General features: G+C 38.0%; 1 protein-coding gene across 2 annotated transcripts in view; it reads right to left on the bottom strand.

The window, feature by feature from the left end:
- C7 (complement C7) overlaps window positions 1-23,192 on the bottom strand; it is a 77,949-nt gene extending 54,757 nt beyond the window's left edge. The window contains exons 1-4 of one of the 2 annotated variants that reach the window (XM_017896005.1): window positions 22,829-23,036; window positions 8,423-8,511; window positions 3,171-3,226; window positions 665-740 (exon numbers count right to left, since the gene is read on the bottom strand). In XM_017896005.1, the coding sequence (XP_017751494.1) occupies window positions 665-740; window positions 3,171-3,226; window positions 8,423-8,500 (210 nt within the window). In that variant the 5' untranslated portion in view covers window positions 8,501-8,511; window positions 22,829-23,036. Of the gene's footprint in view, window positions 1-664; window positions 741-3,170; window positions 3,227-8,422; window positions 8,512-22,828 lie in introns of both variants that reach the window. The other variant, XM_017896006.1, reaches the window with a different exon arrangement.
- Window positions 23,193-23,612: the final 420 nt, after the last annotated feature.

The following is a 23,612-nucleotide window of genomic DNA, read 5'->3' as shown; positions in this document are numbered from 1 at the left end:
AAAAAAAAAAAAAAAAAAAAAAAAAAAAAGAAAGAAAGAAAGAAAGAAAGAAAGAGGCAGAATTATGAATAATGCTTTATTTCTTTATAACTTTCTGTATTTTCTCCAATGAACATTTTATAAGGAATACAAACATTTTTAGAAGCTTTTTATAATACTCAGATTAAGTTCTCCATTGTGCTTGCACTACTTAGCAATTAAACTTTAAGACATTTCGCAAAATTTTTTTTCATGGTTGTTCGCTATTTGTGAAGTAAAATCAAGCAGCCATTTTGCTATTTGCTAGTGTGTGTTTGAGATGAGAAGAAAAGTTGAACTCAGTGAATATAAAACATTTTAAATTATCTAAAAATTTCTTTCTACGTTGTTCCTATTTCTCTCATAGTTAAAGAGTTAGTAAATTGCCTTGAACTTTTAGCCTATCTACATTTCTAGCTCCAAGATAAGATCTAGAAAAGTCCTTCAAGAAAAATGAATATACAAGTTACTTTATTACAATATTAATTATTAAACAAATCATACTTTTCTCCCCTCAAAATTACTAACATGGTTTTCAGAAAACATTGACACTATTTAATGAACATTCAAAAGTTAATACCATTTTGGCCATGCCTAAATATTTCTGCACATAAATAATCAAATACAAAGTTTTGCGTGTTCCTACCTGAGTCTTGGTACAGCCATTGCATTCTGACCAAGGGGCATAGGAGTCCCACTGGCAGTTGACTGGAGAGGAGGCACTGCCACAGTGTCAAATTGTCCATCATAAAGCAAGTAGAAAGATATACAAGGGAACACAAAGAATAGTGAAAACAGCCAAAAATAGTTAAATGTTGCCTCAAATATTTTTTCCTAAGTGACACTAAAAGTATCCTAAAATACATAAAAATGGAGGGAGCCCCACTGACTTAGAGATTAACACTTTTACTAAACATCTATTATGCTGGCACAGTGGCTCAAACCTGTAATCTGAGCACTTTGGGAGGCTGAGGCAGGCAGATCACCTGTGGTCAGGAGTTTAAGGCCAGGCTGGCCTACATGGTGAAACCCCATCTCTACTAAAAATACAAAAAAAAATTAGCCAGGTAGGGTGGCACGTGCCTGTAATACCAGCTACCCAGGGGGATGAGGCAGGAGAAATCACTGAAACCCAGGAGGCAGATGCTGCAGTGCGCAGAGATTGCACCACTGCACTCCAGCCTGGGTGACAGAGGGAGCCTCCGTCTCAAAAAAAAAAAATCTATTATATGCCAGATTCTAAAGACACTAGAGTTGTAGAAATAATAAAAGAGGTAGGTCATTGGCCGGGCATGGTTGCTCATGCCTGTAATCCTAGCACTTTGGGAGGCCAAGGCGTGCAGATCACTTGAGGTCAGGAATTCGAGACCAGTTGGGCCATGATGGTGAAACCCTGTCTCTACTAAAAATACAAAAATTAGCCGGGCTTTGTGGTGCATGCCTGTAATCCCAGCTACTTAGGAGATGAGACAGAAGAATTGCTTGAACCTGGGAGGCAGAGGTTGCAGTGAGCTGAGACTGCACCACCGCACTCCAGCCTGGGTGACAGAGCATGACTCCATCTCAGAAAAAAATAAAAAATAAAAAAAAAAATTTAATTTAATTTTTTTAAAAAAGGTAGGTCATTGACTATTGATAGAAGGAAGGACAGAGACACAGATGTATAAACAAATAATCATAGTACAATATATCTCATTTGATGGATTTCAGAACAGAAATGCATTCAATATAATGTGTTACGGGAATACAGATAAGGGAGAGTTTGAGTTGGGAAGGTAGGTGAAAACATATGTAAATATGTTTTATGACCTTTGAAGGGAGGAAGGTTTTATGGCGTTTGAAGAGATTCTGAATGATGAGTTGAAGAGTTATCCAGAAACACTTAACTGAGAGACAAGAAACTATAAAAAGTCCCCATGAGAAGTGGAAAACTAAAAATTGGCAGAGGCTGAATGGACAGGAATTTATTTATATGCATCCCCTGTTCATTTAGGCCATTTCTCAAGCACACAACCAAGGCGGGCAATCTGAGCTTAAACAGCTCCACCAAAATAAAGTACACGTAAAAATGGAGAGTTGACTCTCATACAATGCTCACATTCTGGCTGTGTCATATGGAAAAGACTACCCGAGTCAGCTTTAAGAGACTAAGGAAGCCTTGCCTAAAATGATACTCTACGAAGGATAAAAGCTAGTATTCCTGAATTCTGGATTCCCAGCACATTCCTTGGCTGGGCAATATCTTGAGTCAAGATGATTCTTGCATGTCTTAAGAGGGTCAGGTTACTCTGAAAGTAATGACTCTCATTCTGTACTGTGTGCCTCGGCTGCTTTCACAGGGCCAATCTTGCCAACCTGTGGTTTTCATAGGCTACCAATGATCAAAATACCTGAATACTTTTGACAACCTTGAACAATCTGAACTTACTGTTATTTTTCTAGTCTCTGTCCTGGGGAAACGCAGAGGGCTTCCCCAAACATGGAGGCTTAGGAGAGGAAGTTTGCTTGACCTTCCTGCTGTGCTCCCGCATCACCCTGAGCAGGCCTCTGTCAGAGCCCTGAGCACATTCATATTGCCATGAACTGGCTCAAGATACGAATCACCCAGCATGTTCCCTGTGCCTTCTTGCTCCTTGCGGTATCCCCAGTACCTAGCACAGTCCCTGACACATTTTCTGATCGTTCCATAAAGTGAACTGACCTGGCTCTGTCTTGTCAATCTGACACAGTGAGAGAATAACAAAGCCTTGGATAAACGATGCTGGCTTTTCTCCAGGCCTCAAGAACTGACAAGACTATTTTCTTAAAAAACTCTCAACCTTTAAAAATCCAGAGGACGTTTTGCAAGGATTATATTTAAAGACCATATATTGCTCTAAGATATATAAGTCCACTGTGATTATCTGCATTCCAGATAAAACCATGGCACTGGTACAAAAAACTTATACTTTTAGTCTTCCATTTTACAGGGAGAAAAATTAAGTAAAAGAAGAAACACACTTTTGTTATCATTGTCTTTTATAAAATATGGAAAGAGAAAATATGTTAGAGGGATACACAGATTCAAACTGCAATGTCAAAATTAGACTAAAGAATTTCTAAAACTTTTTTTTAATTTAATGATTTTTACACACAACCCAAAAAGTCCTCACCTTGAAAAAATTTGGAACTCTCCTATAAATCCCACCAAAATGAATAAGCTTATCACCTGGAGAAGAAAAACAATAAAGTATTACTTTAGTTTGCATTTCTTTTTATAACTACAAATTGACAATTTATAATTGTGTAAATTTATGAGGTACAAAGTGATATTATGATTTCTAAATACAATGTGAAATAATTTAATAAAGCCAGTTAACATCTCTATCACCTAAAATATTTAACATTTTTTTGTAGTAAAGATATTTGAAATTTACTCTTCACAATTTTGAAATGTATGATACATCAATATTAACTACATTCACCACACTGTACAATAGAATTCAAAATATATTTCTGCTAACTGAGAATGTGTACCCTTTGACCTTTATTGCTCTATTATCCCAGTCTCTGTAACCACCATTCTACTTTACTTCTACAAGTTCGATTGTTTTACGTCATATAAGTAAGAATATGTGCTATTTGTCTTTCTGTGCCTGGTTTATTTAACTTAACATAATGTTTTCCAATTCCATCTATGTTGTCATAAATGACAGAATTTCATCCTTTTTAAGGCTAAATACTATTCCATTGTGTACACACACCACATTTTCTTTATCCATTCATCTGTTGAGGGACACTCAGGTTGATTCTATAACTCAGCTATTGTGAGTAGTGCTGCAATGAACATTTACTTTTGTAAATACCCAAAAGTAGAATTGCTAGATCATATGACAATTTTTTTAAGTTTTATGAGAAACCTCCATGCAGTTTTCCATAATAGGTGTAATAATTTACATTCCTACCAAGTGTACAAGTGTACAGGGATTCTCTTTTTTCCACATCCATACCAACGCTTGTTGCCTTTTGTCTTTTTGATAATAGCCATTCTGACGGGTGTGAGATGATAACTCAATGTGATTTTAATTTGCATTTCTCTAATGATTAGCAATGTTGAGCACTTTTTAAACATATCTGTTGGTCATTTGCATGTCTTCCCTTCAAAAATGTTTACTCAGGTCTCTTGTCCATTTTTTATTTTTGCTTTACTTCCATCTCTCTTTCCTGGTACTTTGCCGATAATTTATTGGGTTTTTTGTCTTCTTATTATTGAGCTGTTTGAGCTCCATATATATTTTTGATATTAGCCTCATGTTATTGAGTTGTTTGAGCTCCATATATATTTTTGATATTAGCCTCTTATTGACTGCATGACTTACAAATATTTTCTCCCAATTTGCAGGTTGTCTCTGAAAACTGGTGATTGTCTTCTTTGCTACACAGAAGCTTTTAGTTTGTTATAATCCCATTTGTCTGTTTTTGCATTTGTTGCCTGAACTTTTGGATTCAGATCCAAAAAAAACCCTACCTAGAACAATACAGTTTTCCCTTAGATTTTTTTCAAGCAATTTTTCAGTTTCTGGTCTTATGCTTAAGGCTTCATCCCATTTTGAGTAGATTTTTATATATGATGCTAGATAAGGGTCCAATTTAATTCTTCTGCATGTGGATATCCAGTTTTCCCAATACCATTTACTAAAGAGACTATCCTTTCCCCATTGTGTATTCTTGGTACCTTTGCAAAACCAATCAATTGACCATATATGTGGGATGCATTTCTGGGTTCTCTATTCTGTTCCACTGGTTGATGGGTCTATGGTTTTGCCAGGATCATGATGTTTTAATTACTATAGCTTTGTAGTTTAGCTTAAAATCAGGGAAAGTAATACCTCCAGCTTTGTTCTTTTTGCCCATGATTGCCTTAGCTATTTGGGGGTTTTTGCGGTTCCATAGAAACTTTAAGATATTTTTTCTATTTCTTTGAAAAATGATGTTAGAATTTTGATAAAGATTGCACTAAAACTCTAGATCACTGTGGGTAGTGTGGACATTTTAGCAATATTTTCTTCCAATCCATGAACAAGGGATATCTTTCCATTTGTTTATGTCTTCTTCAATTTCTCATCAGTGTTTTGTAATTTGCAATGTACAGGTCTTTAACTTCCTTGGTTAAATTTATTCCTAAATATTTTTTGTAGTTATTGAAAATGGTATTGTTTTCTTAATTTCTTTCTCATATAGTTTGTTGCTAGTTTATAGAAATGTACTTTTTAGTGTTTATTTTATATTCTACAATTTTACTGTATTCATGTATTAGTTCTAACAGTTTTCTGGTGGAGTATGTAGGGTTTTCTACATATAAGATTGTGACACCAGCAAACATAGACATTTTCACTTCTTCCTTTCTATTTTGATGCCTTTTATTTCTTTTTTCTTGCCTAATTGCTCTGGCAAGAATTTCTAATACTATGTTGAATAAAAGTGGCAAAAGTGGGCATTTTTGTCTTGATCCAAAGCTTAACTGAAAGGCTTTCAATTTTTCACTGTTGAGTATAATGTTAGCTGTGGGCTTCTCATATATGGCCTTTACTGTTTCAAGGTACTTTTCTTCTGTACCTAACTTGGTAAGAGTCTTTATCGTGAAATGTTGTTGAATTCTGTCAAACGTTTTTCTGCATCTAATGAGATGATCATATAGTTTTTGTCATCCATTCTGTTAATCTCATATAACATATTTATTGATTTGTGTATGTTGAACCATCCTTGCATTTCAAGAATAAATCCCATTTGGTCATGGTAGATGATCCTTTTAATGTGTTGTTCAGTTTGTGACTATTTTGTTGAGATTTTTGTATCTATGTTAACTATGTTCATCAAGAATATTGGCATGTAGTTTTCTTTTTTTGTAAGTACTTCTTTGGCTTTGGTATCAGGATAACACTGGCCTCATAAAAAGAATGTGAAAGTATTCCCTCCTTTTCAATTTTTTGGAAGGGTTTGAGAAGGATTAGTATTAGCTCTACTTTAAATGTCTGGGTTATCTCTTGCACTCACCCTTGCCATGTGACATGCGTGTTCCCACTTTGCCTTCTGCCATGAGTAAAAGCTCCCTGCAGGCTTCACCAGAAACTGAGTAAATGTTGATGTCATGCTTGTACAGCCTACAGACCCATGATCCAATTAAACCTCTTTTCTTTATAAATTACCCAGCCTCAGATATTTCTCTATAGCAACACAAAGAACAGGCTAATCCAGAAAATTGGTACTGAGAATTGGGGCATTGCTATAAAGACACCTAACAGTGTGAAAGCAGCTTTGGAACTGGGTAATGAGCAGAGGTTTGAAGAGTTTGAAGGGCTCCAAAGAAGACAGAAAAATGAAAGAAAGCTTGAAACTTCTTACAGACTGGTTAAATGATTGTAACCAAAATGCTGATAGTGATAGGGACAGTGAAGTCTAGGCTGATGAAGTTTCAGATGGAAATGAGAAACTTATTGGGAATTAGAGCAAAAGTCACCTGGTTATGTCTTAGCAAAGAACTTGGCTGTATTCTGTTTACGCCCTAAGGATCTGTAGAAGTTTGAACTTAAGAGTGATAACTTAGGGTATCTAGTAGAACAAGTTTCTAAGCAGCAGGTTTCAAGATGTGGTCTGGCTGCTTCTAACAGCTTATGCCCAGATTTAGGAGCAAAGAAATGACTTAAAGTTGGAATTGATATAGGAAAGGTAAGCACAGTATAAAAGTTTGAAAAATCTGCAGCTTGGCCATGCGGCAGAGAAAGAAAAAGCATCATCAGGAGAGGAATTCAAGGGGGTCTTTGGAGCAACCACTTGCTAGAAAGATTTGCACGACTAAAAGGGAGCCAAGTATTAATAGCCAAGACAATGGAAAAGAGACCTCAAAGGCACTTTAGAAATCTTTGAGGCTGCCCCTCCCATCACAGGTCAGGAGGTTTGGGAGGAAAGAATGACTTCATGGACCAGGTTCAGGGTCTTGCTTCCCTGCACAGCCCTTAAGACACTGCTCCCTGCATGCAGGCCACTCTCCAGCTCCAGCCTTAGCCCAGTGAACCCCAGATACAGCTTGGGTTGCTGCTTCAACAAGTACAAACTGTAAGCCTTGGCAGCTTCCATGTGGTGTTAAGTTCATAGGCACACATAGTGCAAGAGTGAAGGAGGCTTCGCAGCCTCCACCTACATTTCAGAGGATGTATGAGAAAGCCTGGTTGCCCAGGCAGAAGTCTGCTTAGGGGTGGAACCCTCACAGAGAACCTCTACAAGGGCAGTAAAGAGGGGAAATGTGGGGTTGGAACCCCCACACACAGTCCCCACTGGAGTACTGCCTAGTGAATTAGTGGAAAGGGGGCCACTGTCCTCCAGACCCCAGAATGGCAGATCCGCCAGTAACTTACATATTGAGCTTGGAAAAGCTTCAGGCACTCAACTCCAACCCATGAGAGCAACTATAGTGGCTGAACCCTGCAAAGTCACAGAAGTAAAGCTGCCCAAGAGGTGGAGTGGAGCCCACCCCTCACAGAAGTGTGTCCTGGATGTGGAACCTGGAGTCAAAGGAGATTATTTGGAGCTTTAAGACTTAATGACTGCCCTATTGTGTTTCAGACTTGCATGGGGCACGTAGCTTCTTTCTATTGGCTGATTTCTCTTCTTTGGGAAAGGAGAATTTACCCAATGCCTGTACCCCAATTATATCTTGGAAGTAAGTAACTTTTTTTGATTTTACAAACTTATAGGTAGAAGAAACTTACCTCTAGATTGCACTTTGTTCTTGAGACTTGTGACTTTTCAGTTAATGCTGAGATGAGTTAAGGCTTTGGGGGACTATTGGGCAGGTATCTATTTTAGTGTGAGAAGGACATGAGATTCAGGGGGCCAGGGGCAGAAAGATATACTTTAGATATCCCTTTCAAATCTCATGTTGAAATGTAATCCCCATGTTGGAGGTGGGGCCTGTTGGGAGGGGTGGATTTCTCATAAATGGTTTAGCACCATCCCTTTGGTGTCATCCTTGCAATAGTGAGTCTCGTTAAGATCTGATTGTTTAAAATGTATGACATTTTCCCCTCACTCATTCTTTTTTTTTTTAGACAGAGTCTTGCTCTGTTGCCCAGCCTGGAGTGCAGTGGCACAATCTCGGCTCACTGCAACCTCCACCTCCTGGGTTCAAGTGATTCTCCTGCCTCAGCCTCCTGAGTAGCTGCAATTACAGGCACCTGCTACCATGCCTGGCTAATTTTTGTATTTTTAGTAGAGATGGGGTTTCGCCATGTTGGACAGGTTGGTCTTGAACTCCTGACCTCATGTGATCTGCCCGCCTCAGTCTCCCAAAGTGTTGGGATTACAGGCATGAGCCACTGCACCTGGTCCCCTCACTCATTCTTGCTCTCACTATTGCCATGTGACATACCTGCTCTTGCTTCACCTTCCGCCATGAGTAAAATCTCCCTGAGTGCCTCACCAGAAGCTGAGCTGATGTTGATGCCATGTTTATGCAGCCTGCAGAACCATAAGGCAAATAAACCTCTTTTATTTATAAATTACCCAGTATCAGGTATCTCTTTATAGCAACACAAATAATGGCCTAATACAATTAGTGATATTGAGCATTTTTTCATATACCTGTTAGCCACTTGTATGTCTTCTTTTGAAAAAATGTCTATTCAGGGCATTTGCCCATTGTTAATCAGATTAATATTAATATATACTACTGAGTTACTTCCCTATATATTTTGGTTCTTAATCCCTTGTCAGATGAATAGCTTACAAATATTTTCTCTATTTCCATAGGTTGTCTCTCTTTACTGTTTTGATTGTTCTGCTTTGTAGAAGCTTTTTAGCTTGATATAATCCCATTTGTCCATTTTTGCTTTTGTTTTCTGTGTTTTTGAGATCTTACCCCAAAAAACGTTGCCTAAACCATTGATCTATGATGTTTCCCTATGTTTTCTTCTAGTAGCTTCATAATTTCACATTTTACATTTAAATCTAATTCATTTGAGTTATTTTTGTATATGGCAGAAGATAGGAATCTAGTTTTATTCTTATAAATACCCAGTTTTCCCAACAACATTTCTTAAAGAGATTATCCTCTCTCCAATGTTTCTTTTCTTTTTTCTTTTTTTTTTTGACAGAGTCTCACTCTGTTGCCCAGGCTGGAGTGCAGTAGTGCAATCTCGGCTCACTGCAACCTCTGCCTCCTGGGTTCAAGCGATTCTCCTGCCTCAGACTCCTGAGTAGCTAAAATTATTACAGGCACATGCCACCACGCCAAGCTAAATTTTTGTATTTTTAGTAGAGATGGGGTTTCACCATGTTAATCAGGCTGGTCTCAAACTGCTAACCTCGTGATCTGCCCACCTCAGCCTCCCAAAGTGCTGGGATTACAACTCTGAGCCACCATGCCTGGCCCGCATTTTTTTTTTTTTTTTTTTTTTTTTTTTTTTTTGAGACGGAGTCTCACTCCGTCACCCAGGCTAGAGTGCAGTGGCATGGTCGCAGCTCACTGCAACCTCCGCCTCCTGGGTTCAAGCAATTCTCCTGCCTCAGCCTCCCAAGTAGCTGGACTACAGGCATGTGCCACCATACCTGGCTAATTTTTGTATTTTTAGTAGAGATGGGGTTTCACTATGTTGGCCAGACTGGTCTTGAACTCCTGACCTCATGATCTACCCACCTTGGCCTCCCAAAATGCTGGAATTATAGGCACAAGCCACCATGCGTGGTCCCCAATGTATTTTTGGTTTTTTGTTGTTGTTGTTGTTTTGTTTTTTTGTTTGTTTGTATGTTTTGAGACAAAGTGTTGCTCTGTTGCCCAGGCTGGAGTGCAATGGCATGTTCTCAGCTCACTGCAACTTCTGCCTCCCAGGTTCAACCCATTCTCCTGCCTCAGTATCCTGAGGAGCTGGGATTGCAGGCATGCGCTACCACACCCAGCTAAGTTTTGTATTTTTTAAATAGAGACGGGGTTTCACCACATTGGTCAGGCTGGTCTCGAACTCGCAACCTTGTGATTCACCCACCTTGGCCTTCCAAAGTGATGGGATTACAAGCATAAGCCACCACACCTGGCCCCAGTGTATGTTCTTACCACTTTTTTCAGAAATGACTTGGCTGTAAGTACACAAATCTATTTCTTGGTTCTCTATCCTGATCCAGTCATCTATGTGTCTGTTTTTAGGACACTAGTATGCTATTTTTGTTAGCATACTACTTGTTTTTGTATAAACTATTATCTTTTTACAGACTACTTTTGTTGTAGCTTTGTAGTATAATTTAAAAGCAGGTAGTGTGGTGCCTCTAGCATTGTTATTATTCAGGATTTGTTTAGCTACTTGGGGTCTTTTGCTGTTTTATAAATGTTTAGAATTTTTTCTATATATGTGAATAATTTCACTGATATCTTGATAGAGATTGCATTGAATCTGTAGATCACTTTGGGGAGCATAGATATTTTAATGGTATTAATTTTTCCAATCCAAGAACATGGGATATCTTTCCTTTTTTGTGTTCTCTTAAATTACTTTCGTCAGTGTTTTATAGTATTCTTTGTAGAATCTTTAACTTCTTTGATTAAATTTATTCCTTGGTATTTTATTTTGTAGCTTTTATAAATGGGATTTCTTTCTTGATTTTCTTTTCAGAATCATCTCTGTTAACCTGTAGGAATGCTACTAATTTTTGCATGTTGATTTTGTAGCCTGCAAATTTACTGAATTCATTTATCACTGCTAAGATTTATTTAGTGTAGTCTTTACTTTTTTTTTTTGGAGACAGAGTCTTGCTCTGTCACCCAGGCTGGAGTGCAGTGGCACGATCTGGGCTCACTGCAAACTCGGCCTCCCAAGTTTAAGCAATTCTCCTGCCTCAGTCTCCCAAGTAGCTGAGATTATAGGTGTGCTCCACCAGACCCAGTGAATTTTTATATTTTTAGTAGAGATGGGGTTTTCCCATGTTGGACAGGCTGGTCTCAAACTCCTGACCTCAGGTGATCCACCCACCTTGGCCTCCCAAAGTGCTGGGATTACAGGCAGGAGCCACCATGCCCAGCCTACAGTTTTCCCTAAATATAAGGTCATGTTGTTTAAAAGCAAAAACAACTTGACCTCTTCTCTTTAAATTTGAATACCATTTATTTTGTTCTCTTGCCTAATTGCTGTGGTTAGGACTTTCAGTATTATGCTGAATAAAAATGGTGACAGTGAGGAAAAATAAAAAATAAATGGTTTTGGTGAATTCAGCCATGAGCCATCAGGTTCTGGGCTTTTTTTTTTTTTTTTTTTTTTTTTTATGGAAGATCTTTGATTACAGATTCCATCTTTTACTCATTATTGTTCTGTTCAGATTTTTCTATTTTTTTATGATTCAGTCTTTCTATGTGTATGCTTTGGAGCACCTAAACCTAAACAAATATTTATATTTACAAATATAAATATTATATGTAACCCATCTTCTTTCTTCAGTCCACAAGGATCGAATGGATTGCAATACAATAACAGTAAGAAAACTTCAGTACCCTCACTTTCAATGCTGGGAAGATCATCTCAGACAGAAAATTAATAAGAAAACATTTAAACTGGAACAACAGTTTACAGAAACACTTAAAAGGACTAAATGGGATAGAAGAATTAACCACTTCTTCTTAGTTATCCAAATTTGTTTGGTGTATAATTGTTCAATGATAGGTTTTTACCCTCTGATGATCTTTTGTATTATTTTGTGGTATTATGAACCTCTCTTTTTTAAATTAATCTAGTTATGTTTTCAATTTGTTCATCTTTTCAAAAAGAACTTATTTTTATCTTTTTGTATTGTTTTTCTAGTCTCTATTCATTTATTTCTGCTCTAATTTTTAATTATTCTTTCTTATACTAACTTTGGTTTAGTTTATTCTCTTTTTCTGTTTCCTTGAGTTGACATTAGCTTATTATTTTAAATCTTTATTCTCTTTCATGTAGCATTTATTGTTCTAAACCTTCCTCTTTGAACTGTTTTCTTACGTATCCATATGTTTGGTATGTGTGTTTCCATTTTTGTTTATATTAGATAAAAGATTTTGGCCAGGCACATTGGCTCACGCCTGTAATCCCAGCACTTTGGGAGGCCAGGCAGGTGGATTCATGAAGGTCAGGAGATTGAAGACCATCCTGGCTTAACATGGTAACCCTCGTCTCTACTAAAAAAATACAAAAAAAAAAATTTAGCCAGGCAATGGTGGCCGGCTCCTGTAGTACCAGCTACTCAGGAGACCGAGGCAGGAGAATGGTGTGAACCCAGGAAGGCAGAGCTTGCAGTGAGCAGATCGCGCCCACTGCACTCAGCCTGGGTGGACAGAGCGAGACTCTGTCTCAAAAAATAATAATAATAAAATAAAATAAAATAAAAAGATTTTTATCTTGTTATCTAAAGATTTGTAATTTCCCTTTTAATTTCACTGACCTATTTATTGTTGAGAAGCACGTTAATTTCCATATATTTGTGGATTTTTCAAAATTCCCCCTATATTCATTCATTTATTTTTATTTATTTATTTTTAGAGACAGGGTCTTTTTTTGTTTCCCAGGCTGGAGTGCACTGGCACCGTCATAGCTACCGCAACCTTGAACTCCTGGGCTTAAGCAATCCTCCCACCTCAGCTTTCCAATTAGCTGGGACAACAGGCACATAACATTACCCCTAGCTTCCTCCTATAATTGATTTCTAGTGTCATACCACTGTGGTCAGAAAAGATACTTGAGGCTGGACATGGTGGCTGACACCTGTAATCCCAGCACTTTGGGAGGCCAAGGTAGGCAGATCCCTTGAGGTCAGGAGTTTGAGACCAGCCTGGCCAACGTGGTGAAACCCTGTCTCTACTAAAAATACAAAAATTAGCTGGATGTGGTGGCTCACGCCTGTAGTCCCAGCTACTCGGGAGGATGAGGTGGGAGAATCACTTGAGCCTGGGAGGCGGAGGTTGTAGTGAGTTGATATTGCACCACTGCACTCCAGCCTGGGTGACAGAGCAAGACTCCAATTCAAAAAAAGAAAAAAGAGATATTTGATATAATTTCAATCTTCTTAAATTTGCTGATGCTTGTATTTTGCCCTAGCATGTTATCTGTCCTGGAGAAAGTTCCGCATGCACTTGAGAAGAATGTGTATTCTGTTGCCGTTGGATGGAATGTTTCTCTCTCTCTGTGTGTGTTTGTGTGTGTTAGATTCATTAGGTCTAACGTGTTGTTCAAATCCAATGTTTTCTCACTAATTTTCTGGATTATCTTTCATTGTTGAAAGTGGGGTATTGAAATACCCTACTATCATTGTATTGCAATCTGTCTCTTCCATCATATCCTTAATATTTATTTCATATATTTAGGTTCTCTGAGGTGGGGTACATATATATTTACAATTGTTATACCCTTTTGATGAGTTGACTCCTTTATCATCATATAATGTCCTTCTTATTTCTTTTTTACAGTTTTTGACTTTAAGTCTATTTTGTCTTATGTAAGTATAGTTACCCCTGCTCTCTTTTGGTTTCTATTGATGTGGAATATCTTTTTTTCCATCGCCTAACTTTCAGTCTGTGTGCCCTTAAAAGTGAGGTGAGTTTCCTATGGGTAACATATAGTTGTGTCTTGTTTTCTTATTCATTCACTTACTCTATGTCTTTTCATTAGAGGACTTAATTCATTTACGTTCAAGGTAATTATTGATAGATAAGGACTTACTACTGCCATTTTGTTATTTTGTTGTTGTTGTTGTTGCTGTTGTTGTTTTGTACATACTTTTTTGGAGATAGGGCCTCTGTTGCCCAGGCTGGAGTGCAGTAGTGTGATCACAGCTCACTACACCCTCGACCTCCCAGGCTCCAATGATGCTCCCACCTCAGCCTTTGTGAGTAGCTGGGACCACAGGCATGTGCCACCACATCCAGCTAATTTTTTAAAAATTATTGTAGAGATAGGGCCACCCTATGTTGCCCAGGCTGGAAGATACATTTTTCTTTCTTTCTCTCTCGCTGTCTTTGTGGTTTCGCGGTTTTCAGTGGTGGTATTCTTTGAATACTATTTCTGTTTTGTGCTTCTACTGAAGATTTTTGCTTTGTGCTTGTCATGAGGCTTCCAGAGAATGTCTTTTAATCACAACAGTCTATTTCAAAGTGATTACAACTTAACTTTGCATACAACTCTACATTGTTACTCTCTCATCAAATAGTTTATATTTTTTGATGTCAGAATTTACATCATGTGTATCCTTTGATAAGTTATTTTAGTGCTACTATAGTTGTCATTAATAGTTTTTTTCTTTAGCTTACATTTCTAAAATGATTTAAAAACTAATACATTTGTACAAGTCAAGATTTGTGACTTGGGTGTATAAAAAGTGAAAGAACTAGGGAGAAGGCTAAGTGACTCTGCTTATCTTTTCAGTTTCTATTTCAAATAGAAGTTTGAAGGATCTTCAAAAAAATAAAAATAGAGCTAGCATATGATTCAGCAGTCCCCTACAGAGTATGTATCCAAAGTAAATGAAATCAGTATATCAAAGAGCAATGTGCACTCCCATGTTCATTGATGCATTAGTCACAATAGCCAAGATACAGAACCAACCTAAATGTCCATCCAAGGATAAGGGGATAAAGAAAATGTGGTAAAGAGACACAATGAAATAGTACTTGGCCTTTAAAAAAGAAGAAAATTCTGTCATTTGTGACAACATGGATTAACCCAGATAACATTATGTTAAGTGAAATAAAACAAGCACAGAAAGAAAAATACTGAATGATCTCTTATATTTGGAATCTAAAAATGTTGACCTCTAATAAGTAAAGAGTAAAATGGTTACTAAAGGCTGTGGGGTCAGGGTGGGGATTGTTGAACAGATGTTGGTCAAAGGATACAAAACTTTAGTTACACAGAAGGAATAAGTTCAAGAGATCTAGCATACAAAATGGTGACTTAATTAATACCAATGTATTATTTTCTTTTTATTTTTCTTTTTTTGAGATGGAGTCTTGCTCTGTCACCCAGGCTGGAGTGCACTGGCGCAATCTCAGCTCACTGCAAACTCTGCCTCCCGGATTCAAGTGATTCTCTTGCCTCAGCTTCCTAAGTAGCTGGGATTACAGGTGAGGGCCACCATGCCTGGGTAATTTTTGTATTTTTAGTAGAGATGGGGTTTCACTATGTTGGCCAGGCTGCTCTAGAACCAATGTGTTATATTCTTAAAAACTCCTGAGAGAGTAGATTTTAAGTATTCTCCCTACAAATGATAAGTATGGGAGGTAATGCAAATGGTTCATTAGCTCAATTGAGCCATTCTACAATATATACATATATTATAACATCATGTTGTGCACGAAAAGTCATACAATTTTTATTTGTCAGTTAAAAGAAATAAATAAATTACAAAGATAAATAAATGTTTTTTTAAAAAAATTAAAATTTGGTATAATCCTATCAAACTCTATCTCCTACTATTGAATTCTGCAAAGACAAGGGTTTGGTGATGCCATGGACACACAAATTGAAAATATTCAGTAGACTTAAATGGTTTCAAGCATTTCCTCAAGGTCCCATCATCTTTTAATCTCTTATTCCACTCCCGTTCTCTCTGACTACAGCACTCCGGAGGATACCAAGAGGAGAGAAAACCTGAAAGAAGCAGCAGTGTGAATGGCTGATTTTAAAAAGAAATCAAGCTTCCTAAGTCGGTAACCAAGGTTGAAGCACAGCAGTAGGCAGGGGGTGGTGACTCTCAAATTATTCCTTAGTACTGTAGGTGGTCCCTTTGGTGTTTAAAATAAAACACTCCTGAGGCCTTTTATAATCATCTTTATGTGATAGCACAAGCCTAAATACTGAGGATCTGATAGGTTACAAAATTGTACGTAAAATGTGATCACGTTTTGTTTGAAAAATCAAATGTGCATTGAAAAACAAAATCTACAAAGAAAAATAATAAAGCATAACAGTTTATTTCTGGTTGTCAAATTATAAGTAGTTTCTTTTATATATTTTCCTACTTTATCTGTATGTATTTTCCTACTTTAACTGACAGCTGAAGGTGATGGAGAAAATGCAGTTCAAATCTTTACTGATTCTCTAAGAATATCAAATGCATCCAATTTATAACTCTGGATAAAGGACTTTAAAATCATCTCACATTTTAATAGTCCAATATTTTCTCTCTTCTTCTTGAACTCCCCAAAACTCTTTTTCTCAATGTACCTATGAAAAGTCTTTTTAACATTATTTTCTGGATATTTCCACTATCTTCTTAGATAACCCATTCTCTTATTAGGTATCTTCTTATCACTTGTAAAATTCTACCTGCCTGTTTCTGGCTGTTATAGTTCTAAAAATGTTTAAGCTTATTGTGCTGATTAGCATATCTGAAAGGGTGAAAAGCTGCCAAGGAGTTGGGAAACTGTGAACAATGCTGGGGGAGGTTATTTGGGTGAGATTATGAATACTTTTCTGACTTCAACAAACATGTAGAGCATATAACTTTTAAGATTTTTTTGTTTTAAATTATAAGCTATGTGGGTTTTTTTTTTTTTTTTTTTTTCTACAGTGCGTCTTTCCTCTGTGCTGTGTCAGCTCATTTTTTTTCTTGTCCCTGGGAAAGCCTATCTCACAGCTTTACTAGTCATTATTAGGTATTAACCACTAATCACGTTTTCAGAAAACAATCTATTATAATATTCAAACTTCAATTTATCCTCCACTTTCAAATCTCTCTCTTACTTTCAGTTTCTGGATGCTTGTGATGAGGGAGTAGTGGAGTCCACTTCAAAATTGCACCACCTTACTCCTCTTCCCCACCTCCCCAGGCTGCCTCTGTCCTCTCCAAAATCAGACCAACAGGAATGAGAGAGACAAGAGCAAAACAGAGTCTTGCTTGACTGATCCAGCTGGAGTCTGGTGATGGTAAATCAATGTTAGACATTTGACTGCTGATTCTTTATCTCTCGCAGTGTTTTTGTGATTCTTTGGATGTCTTCCTACTACTCTGTAGCCACTGTACTCTGGCACAAATGATTCATCCCTTTGTTAATCACTTTCGATTCTCACCCATGCCTGCTTCCTGGGGGTCCTTTCCAAACTAATGCTGTTTCTTGGGGTTGCTTCATCCTGCAGACAAGCACTCTCACAGGCAGTGTCTCTGACAACCCAAATCTGGCTCTCTTTTAACCATCCATATGCGGGCCATGGGATCACTGCACACATCCGTGTCCTGCCAAACTCTGAATGTCCACGCTGTAGCTGATACTGTTGGGTTTATTTACTCGGCTAAAGGAGGTCTGTGCCTTTACATTTTCTCAAATTTGCACAGGGTAGCATTTCCTGTATCTCCTATACACTATGTTGTATTCTCTTGAGAATAGGGATGGCCTAAGGGTCACCAAACAGATTTGGGAATACTCTCTTTGTAATATTGCATAGAATGTCTAGCATGTCACTTTAAAATGTGAAGATCCGCCGGGCTCGGTGGCTCAAGCCTGTAATCCCAGCACTTTGGGAGGCCGAGACAGGCGGATCACGAGGTCAGGAGATCGAGACCATCCTGGCTAACACTGTGAAACCCCGTCTCTACTAAAATATCCAAAAAACTAGCCGGGTGAGGTGGCGGGCGCCTGTAGTCCCAGCTACTCGGGAGGCTGAGGCAGGAGAATGGCGTGAACCCGGGAGGCGGAGCTTGCAGTGAGCTGAGATCCGGCCACTGCACTCCAGCCTGGGCGACAGAGTGAGACTCCGTCTCAAAAAAAAAAAAAGGGAAGATCCTCCTTTCTCTCACCTTATACAAAAATCGACTCAACATGGATTGAAAACTTAAATGTAAGACCTGAAACTATAAAAACACTAGAAGAAAACCTAGGGAAAACTCTTCTGGACATTAGTATAGGCCAGGAATTCATAACTAAGACCTCAAAAGCACAAGCAACAAAAACAAGATTAGACAAATGGAACTTAATTAAAATTAAAAGCTTGTCTACAACAAAAGAAATAATCAACAGAGTGAACAGACAACCTACAGAATGGGAGAAAATATCTGTAAATTATGCATCTGACAGAGGACTAATATCCAGAATCTACAAGAAACTCAAACAATGATAGCAACAACAACAACGAAAACATTAAAAAGTGGGCAAAAGACATGAACAGACATTTTTCAAAGGAAGACATACAAATGGCTCACAAGCATATGAAAATGTGCTCAACATCACTAATCATCAGAGACTTAAATTAAAACCACAAGGAGATATCATCTTACACAGTCAGAATGGCTCCTATTAAAAAGTGAAAAAAATTTGCTGAATGTGATGGCTCACACCTGTAATCCCAACACTTTGGGAGGCCAAGGCAGGAGGATTGCTTGAAACCAGAAGTTTGAGACCAACCTAGGCAACATAGTAAGACTCTGTCTCTACATAAAATAATTCTTAAAAAATTATTTGGGCAGTTGGGTGTGGTGGCTCACACTGGTAATCCCAGCACTTTGGTAGGCCGAGGTGGGCAGATCATGAGGTCAGGAGATCGAGACCATCCTGACTAACACAGTAAAACCCCGTCTCCATTAAAAATACAAAAAATTAACCAGGCATGGTGGCACGCACCTGCAGTCTCAGGTATGTGGGAGGCTGAGGCAGGAGAATCGCTTGAACCCAGGAGGCGGAGGTTACAGTGAGTTGAGATTATGCCACTGCACTCCAGCCTGGGAGACAGAGCAAGACTCCATCTCAAAAAAAAAATTATTTGGGCATGGTGGCACATGACCAAATAGTGCCAGCCAGCCATTCAGGAGGCTGAGTCAGGAGGATCACTTGAGCCCAGGAATTCCAGGGTGCAGTGAGCTATGATTGCACCATTACTCTTCAGCCTGGATAACAGAGCAAGACCCTATCTCTCTTTAAAAATGTCAAAAAATAACAGATGTTGGTAGGAATGCAGAGATAAGTGGGAATAGGAAATAGTATATATTCCCACCAATATATACTATTGGTGGTAATGTAAATTAGTACAACTTCCATAAAAAACATTATGGAGATTTCTCAAAAAACTAAACATTGAACTACCATCGCATCCATCAATCCCACTACTGGGTATCTACCCAAAGGAAAAGAAATCATTATATCAGAAAGATACCTGTACTCACATGTTTATCTCACTACTATTGACAATAGCAAAGATATGGAAGCAACCTAAGTGTCCATCAACAGATGATTGGATAAAGAACATGCAGTATATACACAATGAAATACTGTTCAGTTTTTTAAAAAAGAATGAAACCATGTCTTTTGCAGCAGCATGGATGGAACTGGAGCCATTATATTAAGTGGAACAACTCAGAAACATAAAATCAAGTACCTCATATTCTCACTTACAAGTAGGAGCTAAATAATGTGTATACATGGACAAAAAGCATGGAATAATAGAATTGGAGACCCAGAAGAGTTGGGGATAGAAAGGGAAGAGTGATGAGAAATTACTTAATGGGTACAATGTACATTATTTGGGAGATAGATACAGTGAAAGCCCAGACTTCAATGCTACCCAATATATCCATGCAATGAAATTGCACTTGTACCCCTTACATGTATACAAATAAAATAACTAAATGAATAAAATTTCAAAAAATAAAATAAAATTTCAAAAAATACTGAGTACTTGTTCTTGGCCTTTGACTCTCAGCCAAAATGTGGATATCAAAAATAATTATTTCTAACATTCTGTCACAGGTGTTTTAAAATAATTTCAGCCAGGTGTGGTGGCTCATGCCCGTAATCCTGGCATTTGGAGAGGACAAGGTGGGAGGATCACTTGAGCCCAGGAGTTTGAGGCCAGCCTGTGCAACATAGTGAGACCTCATCTCTACAAAAAATACAAAAATTACAAAAATTAGCCAGGCGTGGTGGCAGGCACCTGTAGTCCCAGCTACTCGGAAGACTAAGGTGGAAGGATCACTTGAGCCCAGGATGTAGTGGCTGCAGTGAGCCATAATTGCACCACTACACTCCAGCCAGGGCAATAGAGCAAGATCTTGTCTCAAATTTAAAAGTACTTTTTAAAATAAAGAATTTCAATGAAATTTTAGGAAATATGCTTTTTATCATCATGGATGCCTTTGCCATCACATTCTTCATATACATACTCATTATAACCCGTCAAGGTCTGCTTATTACAAGACCAGTTCTGTTCATGAGTTATACAAAGTGAATCTATTAGCCAAAAGCATTTCTTGAAATTTTGCTAGCCTGGACTCTGAAAGGAAGCAGTTATGCTTCCTTACCTTTGGAAAGAATACCTTATAAATGAACAAGAGAGATAGAACAGACACAAATAAATCACATGAATGACAGTAATAGACATACATCTGAACTGACTCCATAAAAGAATTGCTTGGTTGAAAAGGTTTATGGGGCCAAGTGTGGTGGGTGGCTCACGCCTGTAATCCCAGCACTTTGGAAGACTGAGGCGGGTGGATCACAAGGTCAGGAGTTCGAGACCAGTCTGGCCAATATGGTGAAACCCCATCTTTACTAAAAAAAAAAAATACAAAAATTAGCCAGGCATGGTGATGCACACCTGTAGTCCCAGCTACTCGGGAGGCTGAGGCAGGAGAATCACCTGAACCCAGGAGGCAGAGGTTGCAGTGAGCTGAGATTATGCCACTGCACTCCAGCCTGGGTAAGAGAGTGAGACTTTGTCTCAAAAAAAAGAAAAAAAGAAAAGAAAAGAAAAGGTGTATGGTATTTTTGTTCTGTGTCAATGTAGCTAAACTGGAACTATATTCCCCTGAACTATATTCTCCTCTTTTTCTTCACTGAATGAGCATTAGCTCTACCTCCTTCTTCGAATATGTCCCAGCTACAATCCTGATTTGAGACATTACTGGGCTTGACCACATCACTGTGCTTAGGCACTGTGATGACCCTTCCCTAGGTTCACAGGTCCCACGCTCAGCTCAGTCCTGGACGGACAGAACAAATGGCTGGCCCACAATCAGCTCCGAGGGAAGTCCCTTGGCCCTGACGTCCTTCTCAAATGCCTCAGACACAAGTTATTTCCTATCCAAGAACACAGAGAGAACCAAAGGGAATCCTGTCACTGTCTCTCTGAATTTAGTTCACATAGGGACTGTGGAGCCAAAATATTGCCTCCTTTTAAAAGGTCTGACATAAAAACCATTTCTAGCTTCTTGATAGCCCAAGGCTTTCACAAGTGTCCTTCTTTGTCACATATCCCCAAAGCATGTCCTTCAGGTTTACTGTAGAATATGAATGTCCACTTTCAAGTACAGGTAAGAATTCTGCATGCAACTTGGAGTGAAATAATCGCTTTAGTGTTACAGCTCTTTTAGAATTTGTCTAGCAGGCTTCCCAATTTTTGCTGGAAAGCCCCTATATGTAAAATTTTTAAAAAATTGATTGCTTTATTTGTTGATATTTTGTCAACCAATTAAAGGATAAAGTATATTTATTATTACAGCAGTAAAATATTATAATAATCAATAACTGTGAACATGTTTTTAAGCACAAGTCAATTATTAAGATTTCTCATTGTAAAATAAAGTAAAAGATTAACAGTTAACACAAATATTGGGAAAAAACATTTTGGCTAGATGACTTTCAGAAGAACGTCATATTCTTTTTTTGTTTGTTTGTTTGTTTTTCAAGACAGAGTCTCACCCTATTGCCCAGGCTGGAGTGCAGTGTCTAGTGTTGCCATCTTTATGTCCATGAGTACCCAATATTTAGCTCCCACTTAAAATTAAGAACATGTGGTATTTGGTTGTCTGTTCCTGTGTTAATTTTCTTGGGATAATGACCTCCAACTGCATCCGTATTGCTGCAAAGGACATGATTTCATTCTTTTTTATGACTGCCCATCATAACTTTAAACATACTAACTTTGTGATTTGTGTTTAATTTTTAATTATTTAATTTCACAGAAGGCATGGGTTAATCAAGACCCATATCTTGCTCCTCCTCTAACCCCAATAATGAGCGAGCTTGGATTCGGTGCCACAATGGACAATACAGTGACTATGGAAGCAATCTAGCCACTGACAAAGCTGTGAAATTATTCCTTACAATGCAACATTTTTAAAGTTTAAATACCAAAATTTACAATAATAAAATTTTAATAGCAATCTCAACTTATTTTTGCATTCCAGAGATTTAGCCTATGATAGTGATTTCTGTCTTTGGTCTTGTCTTTAGTTGAATAGTTTTTTTGGTTGTGTTTTGTTTTGTTTTGTTTTTTAATATTTGGCCTTTTTGCATTGGGCCAACAGGTATAGTTGGTAGACCTTTAGTTTTATTCCATCTACTCGTATCTTCTATTCTCATAATGCTGACTCTTTCATCCAATATTTCAAATTCTCAAGTTCCAAGTCTGCAAATTTACTTTTCTGTTAGCTCTTAGATAAATTGCATGGCTCCAAATCCGAACAAGCAAAATAAAATAAAAAATACACCAGAGGAAAGTTTTTCCCAAGAAATAACAATAGTACTATTGTATTTCTTTATGATTTTATCGGGACTTTCAGAAACGTTGCCTCCAATTCCTGATTCCCAGACCTCTGGGCCTGTAATTTAACCACAAGATAAGAAAAAGGAATTTACTTTGGCTGAACTGTTAAATATGTTTAAATAAGGATTTCTAAAATCACCCCAGATCTTTTCTTCTGTATTTTCTCTGGCCTTCTACTTACTTGATGTCTTTCAGTTAAGTATTACCCCTCTTCACTTAAATTACATTTCTATTACCCCTGTTCATTTGAAAAGATAGCTTCACTTACAAAAGTAATGAAATTATTCTCTTACCTTCATGTTTGGGAAAACATTCAGGGCAGAAGAGAGGAGGAAAATTTCCTCTGTAAGGGCCGGGTAAGTTTTCAACAGCAGGAAGAACCCAGCAGGCTGCCTGCCTCTCTGCCTCTCCCTGCTCTAGATTATCTTGGCACTCATATATAGAGCAAGTGGTCCTGAGATGTAGCTCCTACCCCAACCGGATTCTCCAGCGACAGCAAGAGCCTGCTCTTGTACTTAATCTGTGCCTTGAAGCCAGATGCATCTTATCAATTACACAGCCTTAGCTACGCCAGCTGGGACTGTTTGGAAGTGATAGATATGTTTCTTAGAAACATATCTATAAATCAGGAAACACAGCAAATGTTCTCAGTTCAATGTTTAAGTGATTTTCAACCAAAGGAGACTCTGTGTAAGGCAAGGGATGAGCCTCCTTCTTGTTTCAATCTACCAAACTATGTGGATGTTTTCATGATTCTCTTAAAGGGTATTATATGCCAGACTTCGAGATTAAGTATTTTGTGAGCGAAAATATCTAAATGCAGTTCTGTCACTCAAAATGTAAATGGAATATTCTGGAGTAGAATTTTTCCCCAAAGTACAGCCTAACACAACCTAATAGTCATCCCTTCATGCTTAACTTTCACAGAATAACCACAAAGAACATCAATTTTTGCAAACATATTCGAGTACATCACTAATTTTCTCAAGAACTTCACTTAATCCTTTGCTAATCAGATCACTGTGTTGGAAAGTTCTTCTCAGGGTCATCATCCACATCCATTTTCTCTCCTTCGCT

The sequence above is a fragment of the Rhinopithecus bieti genome, unplaced genomic scaffold (genome assembly GCF_001698545.2).
Source record: "Rhinopithecus bieti isolate Rb0 unplaced genomic scaffold, ASM169854v2 scaffold_26977, whole genome shotgun sequence".
NCBI classification, from domain to species: Eukaryota; Metazoa; Chordata; class Mammalia; order Primates; family Cercopithecidae; genus Rhinopithecus; species Rhinopithecus bieti.
This window is presented reverse-complemented; position numbering and strand designations above follow the sequence as displayed.